This window comes from Pithys albifrons, chromosome Z, assembly GCF_047495875.1.
Source record: "Pithys albifrons albifrons isolate INPA30051 chromosome Z, PitAlb_v1, whole genome shotgun sequence".
Classification (NCBI taxonomy): domain Eukaryota; kingdom Metazoa; phylum Chordata; class Aves; order Passeriformes; family Thamnophilidae; genus Pithys; species Pithys albifrons.
The window spans coordinates 3,897,296-3,914,900 of NC_092497.1; the positions used below are offsets into that span (position 1 = coordinate 3,897,296).

Here is a 17,605-nt window from a genome sequence, read left to right on the forward strand (position 1 = left end):
GGAACTGCTCAGCAATGCAGCTTCTCCCTTCCAAATATTTCCCTCTCTCTCTGTGTATAGAGATCAGGGAAAACAGCAAAATAGTTGTTAATACTCACTGGGATTTCAGAGCCTCAATTATGTGAGACAGCATTTTCTTCAGCTGCTTTAGCTCTCTTTTAGCACGCTGCTGTGTGTTTGCCTTTGAGGAGTATAAATGACGCTTTCAAATTCAGCATTTGAGGCTGAGGATGACAATTGATAACACTAATATTTTTCATGTGTGAAGCACTTTTCATTCAGAGGGCTCTCAAATTGTTTTTCTAAACCATACAGCTTCCCTTTATTCACCACCAAAATGAACCTACCTCCAAGGTGGAACAAAGGAGCCATCAATGCAAGGTGGCAGTACACAGCAATTTAGGGCAGGAAGTGAAGAATAATATGTCCCACTGAAGGCACAGGGTCAAGTAAAGTTGGCTGAAAACATATCCTGAATGAGAGCCTGGACAAAACACCAACACCAGGACTCACATGCTCCAACTCAGGAGTGAAAGTGCCATGGGATCATTACTCAGTAGAAAAGGTCAGAACCCCAAGTTTTATGTCTTGAACAGGGGCAAGGCACTGTGTTAATGCACACATTCAGAACTGCCTCAAAAAGAAAAAGGAAAAGCAATTTGCTGACTGCATTTCTGAAGCCTTTCCTGCAAAAAAAAACAAACTCCCAAAACAACAACAACAACAACAAAAAAACCAAAACCAAAAAAAAAACAACCCAGGCATTCTGAGTTTTATTGGTCTCCCTTTTCCTGTAGAAAGGAAAGGTTCTATTGAACTTCGGTCTACACTGTGCTACACTTTACAGGAAGCCCAATCCACTCTGAAATTAATATGAATAGTAAGAGGAGACCACAACGTGGAAAACTCTGGAAGAGAGTACAAGACTATACATAAAACGAGTGAAAAAAGGAAATTGGTGATTATAAAAGGTCATTAAAAATGCCACCTTATCAATGGCATTGTGTGAAAGGAGGTGCAACCCACTGCAAGGCAAACCTATTATAGCTGAACTTGTGAGGGACACCCATAACCTCATTCCCTTTTCTTCAGAATCTTACATTTTGGAAGTTCTTTTCAAAATATTATCCCTCCAAAACTTACTTAAATCCAAGACTGGGAACTTATCCACTAGCTTCCACTTCACAACTGCTTCAATTCCACCCAACAGCTGAATGAGACAAAAAACTTCCCCAGCCATCAGGAATGTAGATGCTCAGCACTAGATCCAGCAATTACCAGGGCACAACTGCTGTATGAAATTGGGAGGTGCAGAGAAAAGGCAGCTGGGGAAACTTTTGTTCAAACACCTCTTTACCCTAGACAGATCCTACTGAGAGGAAGAGATTTCCAGCTTTTGTGATATCTTCCTGAGATTTAACTTTCTGCAGCACTTTGGTTCACCAAGTGGAACTGTTATCCCCCTACAGCACCACCAATAGCAAGAAGATTCTGGTGAGTGAACATATAAACAAAGGTGGTCCACCTTGTTGATACCAATACCTGTATCATGGGGAGAAAACACTGATATGGCAGAAGGAAAAAGATGCACAAGTACTCTGTGAGTAATTTGGAAACTAAAAAGTTCAATTGGTGAGATGACCACAATTTCAGAGATATAAAATTTGCTTTTAACAGACATCAGTGACAAAACCTGTGTGTTTATCAGTGGTACAATATGTAATGCTTCCTAGAGATCTCAAAGGACTCTAGGACAGTTTCCTACAGTTCCAAGTTCTTTGTATGATCATCTAGCTGGCTTTATACAATGAATAAAGTACTTTTAAGGGCACTTTACTGCCCAGACACCTCAGATGTTTAACATCCTCTCTCTTTGAATTTTACTTGTTTTAGCTCTTTACAACCTGTGCAGAATCTAATGATTTTTCAAGCAGAGATACAAACTCTCCCATAAACGTGGGAGCAGGAAATGGTGGACAGCAAACCTCCCCTCCCCCAATTCTCTCCTCTTGCTTCATTCCACTCTTGTATTTCCAAGTTAGCCAACACTTTAATTTATTTTTATTACTCTTATTTCTTTTAGCAGAGAGAAACATTAACCATGGGGGTGTGATCCAGGTTTGCTCAGACGAAGTGTGGGAGCCTTTGCACTCTCTCATTTCATGCTTCAGTGCATTTCTTGCTTACAAGTGGAAGAATGCAAGGGAGAGCCAGAAAAGCTACAGCAGATTCCCCAAAATCTGCTCTCAGCCCTCTGCTGCACCCTCAGCAGATATTACAGTGCTGGCTGCCAAAGTAACTTAACTCTGACACAATTCAAGCCAGGCTAGTTAGCTATTTAAAGAGGTGGGTTTATTTATATACTTTTTGCCCTCCTCCCCTTCAAGCTCCCACCCTGGTTTTTAAGATGGGAAATTATCAGTAGCCCTGAACACGTAAAATTTGACAGTGGTTTACCAGACAATTTGTATTGGTCACTCTGTCTTTGCTGGTACTTTTATTCTTCAATAAATTCATTCAACCATTAAACAATGTTATTCCCACAACAGCTTTGGAAGAGATCAAAAGAGCGTGGCAGGTTTCCTCCAATTTTCTACTGCTACCAGCCAGGTATTGAAGAGCTAGACGGAGACAAAAGATGTTTTTCTTTCCTTCACTCTCTTCTAAAGGGTTTTGTTCTGGAATTCCACACAGTCAGTGAAAACATTTTAAAAAGTAATTAAGGCTGGTTTTGGAGGGTGGGGAGATTGGTTTCAACTGAGTACTTAAGTCATTGTGCTTTTGCTGAAACAACGATGACATCAATTGATAGTACTGTTTCACTTTCTTAAAAAGAATGTATACTGCTAGGAAAACCAGAATAATTATAAATTAAACTACTGCCTACTCTTGGCAGACCTCTGGTGACAGAAGAAAGAACTATTTTTAGATAGATAGATAGATAGATAGATAGATAGATAGATAGATAGATAGATAGATAGCAGGCAGATAGATGTGTGCAAACCCCAGTCCACTCACTTGGAGAGAGAAGCTGGATTTCTCTCAACTGTTTTGCACAAGGAGAACATAACTGCATACTTCGCCTCTACAGTGCAGTGTATCATCAAGGAATCCAGAAATCCTCAAAGAAGCTACTTGATTTGTGATCTCCTTGGTCCAACTGGAGTTCCAGAGAGTTAAGCTCACCACCAGTCTCATCAGCTGATGCAACCTGCTGCAACCACTAGAACAGACCTTAAAAATCTTATGCCGGCAAGGACTGAACATAGATTAGACTATACTGGGATCTACTTAAAAGAGAAAATCTAGCAGACAAATGAAATAGTCTCCATGAGATTATTTAATCCCTAACACTGAATTCAATCTTTGGAAAGAGTCAAACTCTCATGAGAGTTCAGGGGAAAGGAGGACACTCAGATGAGGCTGAAGAATCCCACAGGGGAAGCTGCCTACTTAATTTCTGGAACGTGGACTATGTGCAACTATTTTTAACTTTGAACTGAGTTCTTCTGCCACCTGCCAGAAGTCCTGAGCCCTGTGCTGGTGCAATGAGAGCAGTGGCCCAGCCATCCCCTAATAGCTTTTACTTCTTAATAAAGAGCAGCACTTAGGCAAGGGATGAGGTTACTGTCGGAGGGGTCATGATTAATAATGATTAATTTGATCCTTGCCAACATGAACTGGATCTACCATTCACTAAATAATTACTCTGCAGCATGGATACCATTTCCAGAAGAGGCATACATTTGTCATATTAAAACCAAAACCAAACACACGGAAGGACAAGAGGATCTGACATCTCAGTAGCACATGATCTCACAGGAACCACCAGAAAAGTTAAGCAAAGAGAAAATGGGGAAAAAAAATCAAAGGATAAGAGCAGTTAAAAACACTGATGAGCCACCCATGTTTTGGGAGAAGCAATGGAAAACAAATAAAACTAAACCCTGAGAAGGCAGAGCTGCATGTGCTGATGATATGGAGCACTCTGCCACTTCTGTTTCTCTGGCTTATGCATAACTCTAATATGCACATTATTTGTCCACTCATGCATTTTCCTCCTATTTTTAAATTACACTTTTGTTTTCCTCAAAGAGTACACAAATGAAATTACTCTCCAAAAAACATTTTTCCTATTTTATGTGAGTATACTAGTTGGCACAAGGAAATCCTAGTCCAGGATTCCCATTCTTATACTACAATGCACCTCAAATAATAAGCAACATTATAATAATTTATGAGGAGGCATAATTTAATAGCAAAATAATAATCACTCCTAAGAGCATATACAAACCTTACAATTACAGTAGGATATTTGTGGTGCAGTTTTGGTTCTGGGCCCCAGAGCTTGGATGAATTTTACTCCCACAAAGCACACAAACAACTGGCAATTGAGCCAGGGACAGACAAAGGGATTTTGCTGGCAAGAGGTGGTCTTACCTGGGGACTTCTCTCAGTCATGCTTCCCTCACCCAAAATTTCATCCAGACCATCCATGAGGGATGGAACTCTCATCAGTGCACTCAGCTGTATTTCTTTCAAGGTTTTCAAAGTTTTTGTGGCATTTTTATTGCACTTTTTAGCCTTTCACCTCATCTTGGATGGTTCAAGTTGGGCTTGGAGGACACACAACACAGACCACCAGTCCCTTTTCTCTTCAGGTGCAAGTCCAGCAAGAGGGTTGGGTTCCTTGTGCCTACTGTGAAATCCCAGTCCCAAGTGAGCCTGTTTGGACTTCTGCCCTTGATAGCAGCAGGTCCAGATTTTATACACTGGAGACTTGCACCACAGAAAATATCATGCAGGAAGTTGGAGTCTTTGACTGCCATACTTGGAGAAGCAGATCTTAAGTCAAAATATTTAAGGTGGGATTTCTTCTAGAGGCATGCTAGAGAACCACAGAATCACAGAATATGCTGAGTTGGAAGGAACCCTCACAGATCATCAAGTACAACCCTCAGCCCAGCACAGGACCATCCTGAAGAGTCACACCCTGTGCTCCAGAGGATCATCCAAATACTCCTTGAGCTCTGGCAGCCTTGGGGCTGTGACCACCACTGCCCTGGGGAGCCTGCTTGGTGGCCGATCACCCCCTGAGGGAAGAACCTCTTTCTAACATCCAACCTAAACCTCCCCTGACACAACTCCAGGCCATTCCCTGGGTCCTGTCCCTGGACTCCACAGAGCAGAGATAAGTGCCTGCCCCTCCTCTGCCCCTCCCAAGGAAGTTGTAACTGCAGTGAGGTCTCCCCTCAGTCTCCTCTTCTCAAGCTGAACAGACCAAGTGAGAAATGCAAATAAATTAAACCCTTGGCAATGCAGTCATGAATTGGTTCAGCTGGGGATTTTCACTGATGGGGCATTGTCTTTAGGACTTTTCACAGGTTTTCAAATTGACTTGAAAGAATGAAAAAGAAATAAAATCTTTACAAAGCATCACTTTTCACAGAAATTTCAGCTGGAAAGTAGTTGGTGAGTCCAAACCTTTAAATAGCTATTTACCTATTTATGGGTACATTTATGCAAATAAAAACCAAGTTGTATTTTCATAAATGTTTACAGAGGCATCCGAGTAAAACACAAAGCAAGACAGATGAAAAAACAGGCCCCAACAACAATAATGAAGGTAAATCTTTAAAATCTGAGACAGGGCGCAGGAGGACGGGGTAAAGCTCTGCAAACAAAACTAAATCCAGTGCACTGTTTTTTCCCTTCACAAAGTGAAACAAGCTGTTCCTAAAATAATGCTTCCTTGGTTCTCTGGCAATTAGTGTCCTGAAGGATTAGCCTACAATCGTCTGCAAGTGTTTGCCTTTCCCAGCCGATGTCACCATAGAAGTCTGTGTTTATCTACAAGGCCCAGGGGATAATTTATAAGCTGGGCTGAGGTCCTGAATTCACAGACGAATGTTCCACACTGCCACCCACCCTCCTGTACTAGTTTCCTCCCCATGTACCTCCTGTCCCCTGAAATACAGGCAGTACCCTGCCAGGGGCTCGATGAATGAGTTTTACAGACTCTGAAACAAACTCTTGCCCTGTAGTTTATGCTAAAACAGCAAAGACAGAGATACTGAGATTGTCAACACATAACCAGACATCAAGGCTTAGATTTCAGAAAGTCATTGAATGCAAAATTTTTATTTATTTACTTATATTCTGGAAAACATAAAAAAGAATGGTGCCTTTTTTCCCTCTGAAAACTATTGCTTACTCTATAATTAAAATATTGGCATTTATGAGTTTTATGTCTATTACCTAGGGTTTGTTAGAGATAGTGCTCTGTAAAATCTCTCTGCAATCAGGATGCTCCAATTTAATTTCTGATCTCTACTATCAGTGGTTTAATGCTGGTTTAGCCCTTTTGTAAACCAAAAGTAATTCAATCACTGTACATCAAAATGCCAGAGTAAAATTGGTAAGTCTTCACTTCTACATTATTTTTTCCTGATATGTTAGAACCTCAAAATGAGAACATTAAGCTTGTATTTGAGAGAATGGTAAGCTAGTCTTTAAAGTAATATGAATCATTGTATTGATGGTCAACTGAAAACATAGCTCATGAAAATTAATTTGTTATTTTGAAGATACTAATTGAAAACACAAGTAAAACAAAATAAATCATTGAAAGACTCAATCCTACAAAGAATTTGTAAGTCTGACTGACATGCCTCACAACAGAGCCGAGTGCAGAATAGGTAGATGGATGGACAGATTGACAAAAGATAGATCTGTTCTCAGATCTTCTCAAACATTAACAAAACAAGGCTTAGAGACATTATAGTTGATGAATGTTAAAATTTTGAAAATGAACACACTTTTCTTCTTGAGAATTCATCTCTTTTCCCTTCAGGAAATTATCAGGATTTTCTGGAACTTTGTGGAAACTGAATGTTATTCAGGTCTATACCTGGTCACAGGTTGTTCACAAACTATGTTAGAAAATAAAGTTGTTTGACCTTTGAGATCAACTGCTTCACTTTGCCACATTTAACACTGGATGATCTGATTTTATAAAATGTTTATGCTTGAATCAAATTATGCTTCATTTTTGGAAGGAATGATCTCCAGATTCAAACTTCTCTTTAGTTACAGAGCCAGAAGACCACCATAACTAAAAATTTTGACAGAGGTGAATAAGTGCAAAATGGTATGGGGGTAGCAAGAGACCACCAGCTGGCTGTCATAATGAGCACAGCCCATCTCACTTGCAATTACTGAACCCAACAAGTGGTCTCACCAATGTCAATTTGACCAATTTTAGAATAAAGGGCCATTCATTCCAAGTAATGAATATTGAAACCTGGCCATCAGTTTGTGAAAAAGTTTTTACATGTCTATCATGAGGAAACCTCAATAAGGAATGTCCTTGTGATGGTGTCACTTTAGAACAAAAGCATGCAAAGAATGGCATGTTTCTCTGTAGCTGCCACCCATACAGGCAGATACAGTAGGAGACCAAAGGTTGAATGCATTTAGCCAGCAAGGAAATGCAATATTCTTTAAGAAAGGCATTGCCTGGAGTGGATTTTTATAAAGAAACAGAATTCATGAATAAATAAACCAGATGGGAATACACCAGGCTAGGGCATTAACAGCTCCTAGCGCAATGAATCCCCGATCTTGCTTGAGGGTTTTTCTACAAATAACAAACACAAAAAGATTCATGTTGTACCACTGTCAGTCATGCCAAGGACTCTGTGTCCAGGAACCCTGATATGCAACAGCAGAGACCAAATCCACCCGATGTTAAGACATTGTTATATTTTATATTTCCACCAATTAAGGTACGTATTGACTGACCTGATCTGAGTCTTTCACTTGAGAATTTTTCCCTTTTCTGCAACCACAACTCATAAGCAGTTTTGCATCTCCAATGACTTTTCCCTATAAGAGATAAGGCAAGAAAAACATCAGCACAATCAGAACCACTGAAGACCACAAGGCTTGTATTTATGAGCAGGAGCAGGGGAAGAAGGGCAATAGGGAAGCCTGTGGACTCATCCTGCATTGCTGGGAGGTACCCTTTCATAGAGGGGTAGCTCTCAATCTGCCAAGAAGTATTCCCCAAAGGCCAGTATCACAGCAGCAAGGACAGAAGGAAAACAAGGTGCATGGAAAAACAGTGGGAAAGCTGAAAAAAAAAAGTTAATGTAAACCATTGTTTTCATACACTTACATGAAGTCTAGCATTCTCAGAGGGTACACATACAAAAGTGCAGTGACTTGAGGAAAAGCTCCTTTACCCAGTTAGTGCCTACTTGCTTCTGCTGCGCCTAGATTTGGTTAAATAGAGTCTACAGATGTGGCTTGCCCTCAGTAGGACAATGGGTCCACTTCGCCACTGGTAAATCTTTGCCAGGAATTCAACAGTCTCCCCCACCCAACACAGCTGGTGCAGACCTTGCAATATCTATAACATAGAATCATAGAATATTTGGGTTGGAAGGGACATTAAAGATCATTTATTTCCAACCCCCCTGCCGTGAACAGGGACACTTTTCACTACACAAGGTTGCTCAAAGTCCCATCCAGCCTGGCCTTGAACATTTCCAGAGGTGGATTTTGGGGCCAACGGAGATTTGCAAAGCAGCAGAGTTCCCTCACTCTCCTTCTACCTGCAACCAACAGTTTGAGAATGATGATGAGCTTAGAAACACCCAAGACAGCTGGTGCAGACCTTGCAATATCTATAACATAGAATCATAGAATATTTGGGTTGGAAGGGACATTAAAGATCATTTATTTCCAACCCCCCTGCTGTGAACAGGGACACTTTTCACTACACAAGGTTGCTCAAAGTCCCATCCAGCCTGGCCTTGAACATTTCCAGAGGTGGATTTTGGGGCCAACGGAGATTTGCAAAGCAGCAGAGTCCCCTCACTCTCCTTCTACCTGCAACCAACAGTTTGAGAATGAAGATGAGCTTAGAAACCATTTTTTTGTTGAAAACACATCAGATTGAGTATGAGCAGCAAGGTCCTTCATGTTAACAAGGTGCTTTTCTGGGGATTATTTGAGTCACTTTGGTTCTTCACCAAAGCATTTTTGTTGCTTATCAAACCTGGACATCTTGATAAATCACCATGGCAGAAAAGGGTTGGGATTCCAGGTTAGATCAAAACTCTCCTTGAACTCAAACTGTAATACAGCCAACGGGGGCCTCAGAAACCTGTCACAATTACTTGCTTCCCATAGGCATGCACACGAAGACGTTGCCTATTTTCAGACTTTTGCTGTGCACAGCTGAAAAATAAACATTCTCAGCATCTGCTGGGGAACAGAGGGAGAATATGCTTGTGTGCAGCCATGGAGAGTCACAAGACTTCAGCTAGATTAATTTATATAGAAAAGGAGACACAGTTATCGAGTTAAGCCAAGTGGAAGTGCTCTGTTCTAAATGATGAGGAAGGGAAAGGGCATGATTAAAAGGAATTGCAGCCATTGCTCAATGTCAGGGCATAGGAGAGAGATGACCCTTGGTGACAGGACTTACAGGCAGATAAACTTTTCATCACCTTGGGAGACCATGCAACCTGCCAGGTGTGGTGAGATCTCTTCGTTGGTGACCAAACTAAGATCTCAGCAACTCACAAGCCCTAACAAGGTCAGATAATGTGCAGAAATTAACTTTTTCCTCTTTCCAAAAGAGAAGCTGGGGAAAAAAAAAAAGACACCAAAAAGGCTTTCCTGATACCTAATGTGATACCCAACCAAAGTGCCTCATGTTTGGGCTGCTGACTGCAACCTGTCAAACTCTGAGGTGTTCAGGGGACTACTTCCAACTGGCATCCCCTGTCTGTGACTCCAATCTAGCGAAGATATTTTGCTCTTGCCCCATTACTATAGTCCTTCTAAAATTAGTCCATAATCTCTTAAACTTGAAAATGATTCCTCAGAAAGAAGTGTTTAAATTAGAAGTTAAAGCAAATGTATTAATTAAATTATTATGATAGAGATAGGAAACTGAAGCACAGGGAGAGTCTTGCTGTCCAACCACAGAACACCTTCCACCCATCCTAGAGTATATGATACAAGTTGAAGCTACAAGAGGACCTAAGAGAGAGCCATATATTCCCTCACACGTAGCTGATGTTCTGCTAGGACACCTTAGAGTGCCTATAGCAGGAGTGCACACCTGATTTGGAAACTAGATCCATACATATTTGCTGATGGTCAGCTTTTCCCAGTATCCACTGCAAAACCATTACTTGAAAAAGGTAATTCAACACCTTTTTAAAACACAAGCCAAGGAAAAACTCCCATTTTTAGACCCTTTTGTGGCTCTAATGTGACCATGGTCATGTTTTCCTGTCCAAATGGAAATATCACCAGTTTTATTTAACAGAGAGAAACGGCAAGACGTTGTCCGTAATCACCTGGGAAATCAAGACTAGAAGGGGAATATGAACCTGAAACCTGGTAGTTTTTTTTTTTTCTCTGACTATACAAGAATGAAGGGACTCTTCCATTCCCTAAAAAAAATCAAATGAAAGCAGTGCACTGGATGAATAAATCTCACATCCTCTTCCAGCTGCAGACACACCTCCCCTAGTGTGCACTGGCTGAATGAGCTGCTACCTCTACCTTATTTTAGGAAAGCTTCTTATGAGCAGATGCTTAATTTGGGGATACGTGTCTAACATTAGGCAGTTAAGTTGAAAGGCAAAAGAAAAAAAAACATATGGACAACATTTGCAGCCAGTCGCAACTCTGTTCCAGAGCAGATGGAGGCCTTGTCATTCAGAGGTTTCCTCACATACACCAAGCAGTTCAGTGGGGATAGGGAAAAGGGGCTTCTGTTTGGATGCTTCTGTCTGGAACCAGATTAGAAGGAAGCATGCTTTTCCACAGCACACGCCTCGTGTTACATTAAACATGCATATGCAGCTTCAGCTTTTATTCAGTGATCTGAAACAGAGCCCTCCAGGGTGCAAAGGGTTAGGGAGTTTTTGTTTGTTTATCTGTATGTTATTTTACACTTTCTAGTGCCCAAGGAGTTTGTTAAGAAATTAAAATACCTCGCTCTGGTTATCCTGCTGTGGTTGTAGCCTCCTAATATATCCCTCCCTCCTTCGTCCAGCAGCACCTTATGCACTTAGGGAAGGCAGAAGAACACTGCAAAGAGAGGAGCCTCATCTCGCCAGGTATTATAGATGTTTGGTCTTAATTCATGGAGCATCATTTCCATGTTGTCTGGTCTTTTAATTACAGAGTCTAGGAGGCGCACAGTTATCCTGAAATCTCACAGATGTACTACCTGCTTTTGAAAAGATGCTATGCTTTAGAAGCAGGTAGACACAACGTTTTGAAGCAGGCAAGCTCACTTTACCTTCTGCTGGCTCCTACGCATTGTCAGACATCACCTTCCCAAGGCAAAGAGCAAGAAGGCTCCTTGACAAAGCACGTATGTCACATCATCCCACCTCTTATAGGAGATCTCTTCAGCCTCATCCACCTATTTGCACTGTGGGCTCCAGCAGTTGGCCAAAGTTGGCAGAAAAAGAAATAAAAACCATAATAATAGTAACAGGCTTAATTATCTCAGCTGCACGGGTGACAGGAGCTGAGCAGTTGCCAATTTTAACAGACTGTGGTCGAGAAATACCAAACTGCGTCACCTAGAAGTCAAATGAGGGTTGGTCACAACTCGCTTCACGCCAGTGGCTCTGGGTGAGGCTCAGGGGCACAACGCAAATCACAGTGGCATTGCCCAGAGCCATCCCAGGCAGTGCTGCCAGCCCTTTTTAAAGGAGTCAGACACAAGGCACATGGCACCGGTGGGCCTCCGTGGAGCTGCCAGGTTCTGTGCTCTGGAGGAGCTGGCTGGGATTAATGAAAGGATCCTGTCTTGCTCCTGCTCTCCCAAGTCTGTGGGCTTTAAAACTCAGGTGGAGAGGTGGGCTCAGCTTAGCAGCACCGTGTCATGCACCTTGCAATGGCTGACAGGTCCAGCTGGGCTCTGACCTGCTCAGTTTTCATCAGCCTTCCTCTGTTTGGGGCAATAGCCATTGAAAGTACTGAAAGAAGCCTCTGCCCCAGGGAGCTGGCAGAACGACACAGAGGATGATCAGGCACTGGAACCACCCCAGGGAAGGGGTCACAGCCCCAAGTCTGCCAGAGTTCAAGAAACATTTGAACAAGGCTTTCAGGCACATGGTGTGATTCTTGGAGCTGTCCTGTGCAGGGCCAGGACTGGACTCGTTTATCCTTGTGGCCAGGACTGGACTCGTTTATCCCTTCCAACTTGAGATACTACTCAATGCTTCTATGTATAGCACTGCAACAGTGATCTCTAAAATCCCCATGGGTGCACAAATGCCATTAGAAAGAAAAACACATTAAGTGTTTATCATGTTTTTTTACGCTGTTCTGTCAGGGTGATCCACACATTTTGAAGAACCAGTACCCATGTGCCTATAGTGGAAGAGTGGGAGAGAAGCGGCGAAACAAGAACTGAATCCAAGGTGGAGGCAAGCGGCAGTACAACAGACAGCTGGTGTTTGGGTGGTGGTAAATCACCCTGAAATGAGCCTCTTCCCTCAGCTCAATGAGGCCTAAACAACAAAGGAAGGCACAGCTTGCAGCCGGACAGCCTGCTAGCCAACCACAGACACACATGACAGCTTCATTCAGGGGCCCGGAGTCAATACAAAAGCTCCGAAATCAATCCGACATCCTGCGACCTCAAACAATGCGCCAAATCTTCTCAGAATTGGAGCCCCAAATGAGGGGGAGCAGCATTCAAGGGAGATCAAACCGCAGGGCTGGCATTGAAAGGGACTAAAAAGGAGAAGAATGCTCCCAGTTTACTAATGGCGAGGTCTGGCCGGCTGCATCCCAGCCGCCATAGGTTACGTTCATTAAAGGGCAGCGCTTTGCACGTATTATGCAGAGCGCCCGGAGAGTATGTGTTGTGTGCGTGTGTGCACCAGCGTGCCCCTCACTTGCTAGAGATCAGGATGTGCCTCTCTGCTTAGTGCTGTTGTCTCCATCAGAAATTCCTCCTGTGTGAACCACAAATGGGGTTTTTTCCCACTTGAGCGACTGTATGGGCACAGACTCGCACACATACACACGCTCTCTCTCATCCCTGAGCTTGAAAAGCATAAAGAAATTCAGACAGGCTCTTTCCCAGTTAAAAAAAAAAAAAAGGGCAAAAAAAAGCCCAACATTTCACCTCCACTTCCCTCCCAGCCATGCTTTCAGCTCACACACACACACACACGCACGCACGCACACGCACACACACGCACACTCTATTATGAAAGGTTGAAACATTATACAATTCCCACTGCTGCTGATGGAATTGATTGCTCCATAAACCCCACTCATACATGCCATAAAGGACCTGGTCCCACGGCACAACAATCCACAAAATAAAAATGGGAAAAAAAACCCCAACCCAAAAAACCTTGCTTCAGTCTTCAGTTCCTGAAGTTGTCCCCTCTGGGCAGGATTGCCCCTGCTGGGGTAGTTTCACCTGCAGAATCTGTCTTGCAGCACTACACAAAAATAGCACCCTTCCCCCTTCAACAAAAAGGCCAAGCAAACCCTTTTCATCCACTTCACTTTGAAGGCAGGTGGAAAAGTAGAATACAGACACACACAAACACATACATAAAAAGAATTGCAAAAGTACTGTTTGGATTTGCCTATCTTAATTATATTTTTTTCAGCTTGCCACATGTTTGAAAGACTCAGACCTCAAAAGTCCTCTCCTCTTGAGATGCACAACTCAAGACTGAGATCTTGTTGGGGAGGTCATACTTGAAAAATGCTTCTTTTTTTGTGCTGAAATGTGAGCAGATGAAGAGAAAGGGCTAAAATTTTCAAAGCCATCTATGAACCTTGAAGCATATTTCTCATATGTTTTCACTGAAGATGTGTCGAAGTCTAATAATCACCTTTCCTTTTTGTGTGTCACACTGTGGGAGCTAGTAAGCTCTCTCAGATTTGGCGAAACTTAAGTAAACAAAGTGAAAACAGTAAATTTTCCTTGGGATGCATCAATTCTCATGTATTTTATCTCAAAAGTTGGGGGGAAAAGTTAGATAAGGATCCATCCCTGGAAATGTTCAAGGACAGGTTGGATGGGGCTTGGAACAACCTCGTCTAGTGGAAAGTGTCACTGCCCATGGCAGGGGAGTGGAACCAGATGAGTTTTAAGGTCCCTTCCAACCCAAATCTTTCTGTGATTCTAGGAAATGAATGGTAAAGTTCCCCAAAAACCCCCTATATGTTTAATTTTTTTTCACTAGTCTACATTACTACTGCTATGACTGTGTAGTCCTTACAGACCATGAGAATGACTCCTATCTCCTCCTCTAAGAAGACATGTCTAATGTTCCTTGTGATAATGTTATACAGATACCAGAGGGAAACTGGGCAAAGGCAAGGTTTTCCAAGGCAAGATGGAAGACCAACACCCAATGCAAGACAAGATGACGTGATATAGAAACCCCAAGCAAGCAGACTGAAGAAGTGCTTGGCTGGTTTATCAACAGCAAGACAAAAAGACTCTCCGTTAGCTTTCATAGAAAGAAGAAAACTGCAGCCAGGCTGGGCAAGTGCCCAAATAGGTTGTAGATGAGTGGTAGGAAATGATGGGAGACTGCAACAATTCTTAGCACTGCAGATGAAACAGAGTCTGCAGGGATCAATTAGAAAAACAGTAAAGGTTAAGTTTGTTGGGAGGATAATAAGGTTGAAAAATTTCCCTCTAAAATATGTTTTTCTTCACACTAAAATAGTACTTTTTTTCTGATATCTAGTAAGTCTAAATGTATGCTTTTCAATTTCAAATTCAGGAAAACTGAGGTTTTGGATGCCCTTTTTTTTTTCTTGCCTGCTTTAAACTCTGCTATTTGAATAATTTAACAATCTATCTTAAATATTTCACTAATAAATCACAGGCTTGTGTTTCTATTTCATGTTAAAACTAATCAGTAGAGGAGTGCCTGAGCTGGAAGTTAAAATTCTGCTCTACCAAGCCAGTGATGCATAATGATTTCTTTGCAGACTCTCTGGTGAACAAAAACTTCTCTACAGAATTAATGTGATATAAAAAGTTCTTTGTGCAGGCGCAGAGCACAACTGTGGTCCAGGATCATCTGTATCCTGCCAACAGGGCTCGGGATTTCCACAGCTAATTGGTTTGTATAGTTTTCCCAATCTGCCAAGCACAAGCATGGAGCTCATAGCTGAATCACATCTATGGGCATGTCGAGATGGAGTCCCACTTCACCAGTCAAGGTGCTTGTAATATGCACAGAACTCCAAATGGTCCAGGCGTGTGATAATTGTACTGGGATTCCACGCTTGTTCCCATCAAAGAGGACAAAATGGAACAAAATTAGTATGCCGTTGGCCAAAATGAGTGATTTTTAAAAATGCCTCTGGGGGAAGGTGTTGAGAGCCTGTACCAAGGAATACCAAATCCACTGAGCATCAGCACAAATAAAGCTTCTCAAGTTCCTAAACTGCGTAGCCGTTTTAAACTACATTTCAATTAGGTTGGGATCCAAAAGCAACACATTTATAAAAACTAAGAAAAAGTACACCTACCTCTCCTCACCTTCTCCCAAAGTCCCAGTTCATCAAAACAAAGCCAGCAAGCTTCATATATCCATACTTTAGTGCAATTAACTCCAATTTTGTTCCTAAATCATTGAGACCCATTCAAGGCAAGATTCCCTTTGGTCTCAGGCAGCAAAATCCAAAATGCGTGAGCAATGTAAATAGTTAGGAAGAAGCTGATAGATAGCATATTGAATTTAAAAAGGAAAATGAGAGAGAGGAAAATGGAGGCCAAAAGAGATGGAAAGGGGAATCACTGTCAATTACATTATTATTAAGCTGCCTTTCAGTTTGTTTTGTGCCAGTCTTTTGCTTAGTTTTGTTTCAAAACTTACAGTCATGTCTTTTGCATCAAAGAAGTCTAGAGTGGATGATCTCCCATTGATGCCAGTAGGAGCAAAATATAAACAAGTCTATGTACACAGAAAAAAATCATCTAGAGCAACATGACCCCTCTTCTGCAGCTGGGCAAATGCCTCTGCATCCCAGCTCCTAAACCTGGCTGGACCTTGCCTGGGGCAAGGTGGGTGAGGTGGAAATTGGAGATATGTCCTCCTCCTCCTCTTTCAGGCAGACATCTCCATCTTTCCTTCCTGTGTGCAGCCAAAAAGACTTCCTACAAAAACTGACATGGAAACAGCTAATTTACTGCTTTGTGTCAGGAATGTAGCCAAGGTTTCAGTCCCCTGTGCCCTGGATTCCCTCAGCTGGGCTGCTTCATCCCAAAAAAGGTCTCTCCTTCCTCCTGCCCTCCCCTCCATCACACACTCCTCCTCCTCTTCTGCTTTTGTAACTTATCTCCCTGCAAGCCACTTCCCAACAGGAGTCAAAATTAAACAGGCTGCCCATATGCCATGGCTCACTTGTTGTCTGTTCCCCTCATTGCCATCTGGCCTATTTTGCTCAGCCAAAGGAAAAAAAAATAGAGGGAAAAAAAGAAAATAAAAGAAAAGGAAAGGAAATAAAAAGGAGTGGGAGCATAAGGAAAAGAAAAAGGATAAACCCAGACACAATGAGGACGAGGAGAGAGGTGATGATGCTGTCTTTTACATCTGCTCCTTGGCCAGGCTCCCAGAGATCAGTAATGGAGAGTAGCACAATCAGTGACAATTAACCCAAACATAGTCCTGTTTATTTAACCTGTTCACAGGGATCAACCCATGTGCTGCTCCCCTGGCAAGGAGGCACCACACTTCAGCAAGGAGATTCCCACTGAAAAACCTCCAGACAGAAGAGAAGGCAAAAAGAGAGCCTCATCTCCTGAAGCAGGATGGAGAAAAAAACCACAGGTTCTTCAGAGCATGATGAGTCTGATGCTGGGCTAAGATCTTCTTTAACTTTCCAAATCACCTTTCTTTTTTTTTTTTTTTTTATAGTAGCACACAGACTACAGCAAGGAAAGGTGTGACTGAGAGAGGGAAGTTGCATTAGGTTTTGATGCATCCTAATTTCCCATGCTCCTGACCATGCAAAACCAGAGGAAAATAAAGTGACAAGAAAGAATTCAGAAGAGAAAAAAATAGAATGATCACAAAGCACCTCATTATTTCCACGTTGTCTCAAATTTGTTTTCACCCCTGCAATGTGCAGAAAGCAGAGTTTTATTATTTTTAAAGGAAAAAGAAAAGAGGCTACCTCAAGGAACTGCGTTGGCTCACCATCACCAAACATCTGTGCCAGGGTGGGGAGAAAGTGTGGGAGCATGGCTGTGGGTATAACAGAAGTTATGCTTGATTTTGAAGATGAAATCAAAACTTCAAAATTAAAAAAGTCCAAACAAAACATTAACCTGAAAAACAGTTTTCTAAAATGTACGACTACTAAGCCACTTACACAGCAGAGTGAAAAGAGAGTAAGAAAACTTTTTGCAACACCTTTTACTGCTTTTTCTTTTTTAGCTTCCAATGAGACAATGTGCAGAGGTGAGTGCATGTGCCAAAAGGAAGTTAATTGCCTTTCAGTCCTTTTACCTGGTTTTGCACAAGGTTTCTTACCTCTAAGAAACAAGAGGCAGAATTCAGCTTAT

At 42.0% G+C, this 17,605-nt stretch overlaps 1 protein-coding gene across 6 annotated transcripts in view; it reads right to left on the reverse strand.

The window, feature by feature from the left end:
• SETBP1 (SET binding protein 1) overlaps positions 1-17,605 on the reverse strand; it is a 267,117-nt gene that overhangs the window by 207,012 nt on the left and 42,500 nt on the right. For 4 of the 6 annotated variants that reach the window (XM_071580209.1, XM_071580208.1, XM_071580207.1 and 1 more), the window contains exon 3: positions 7,804-7,887. The exons of the other annotated variants lie outside the window; for them this stretch is intronic. In XM_071580209.1, the coding sequence (XP_071436310.1) occupies positions 7,804-7,887 (84 nt within the window). The remainder of the gene's footprint in view (positions 1-7,803; positions 7,888-17,605) is intronic. 6 annotated transcript variants of the gene reach the window in all.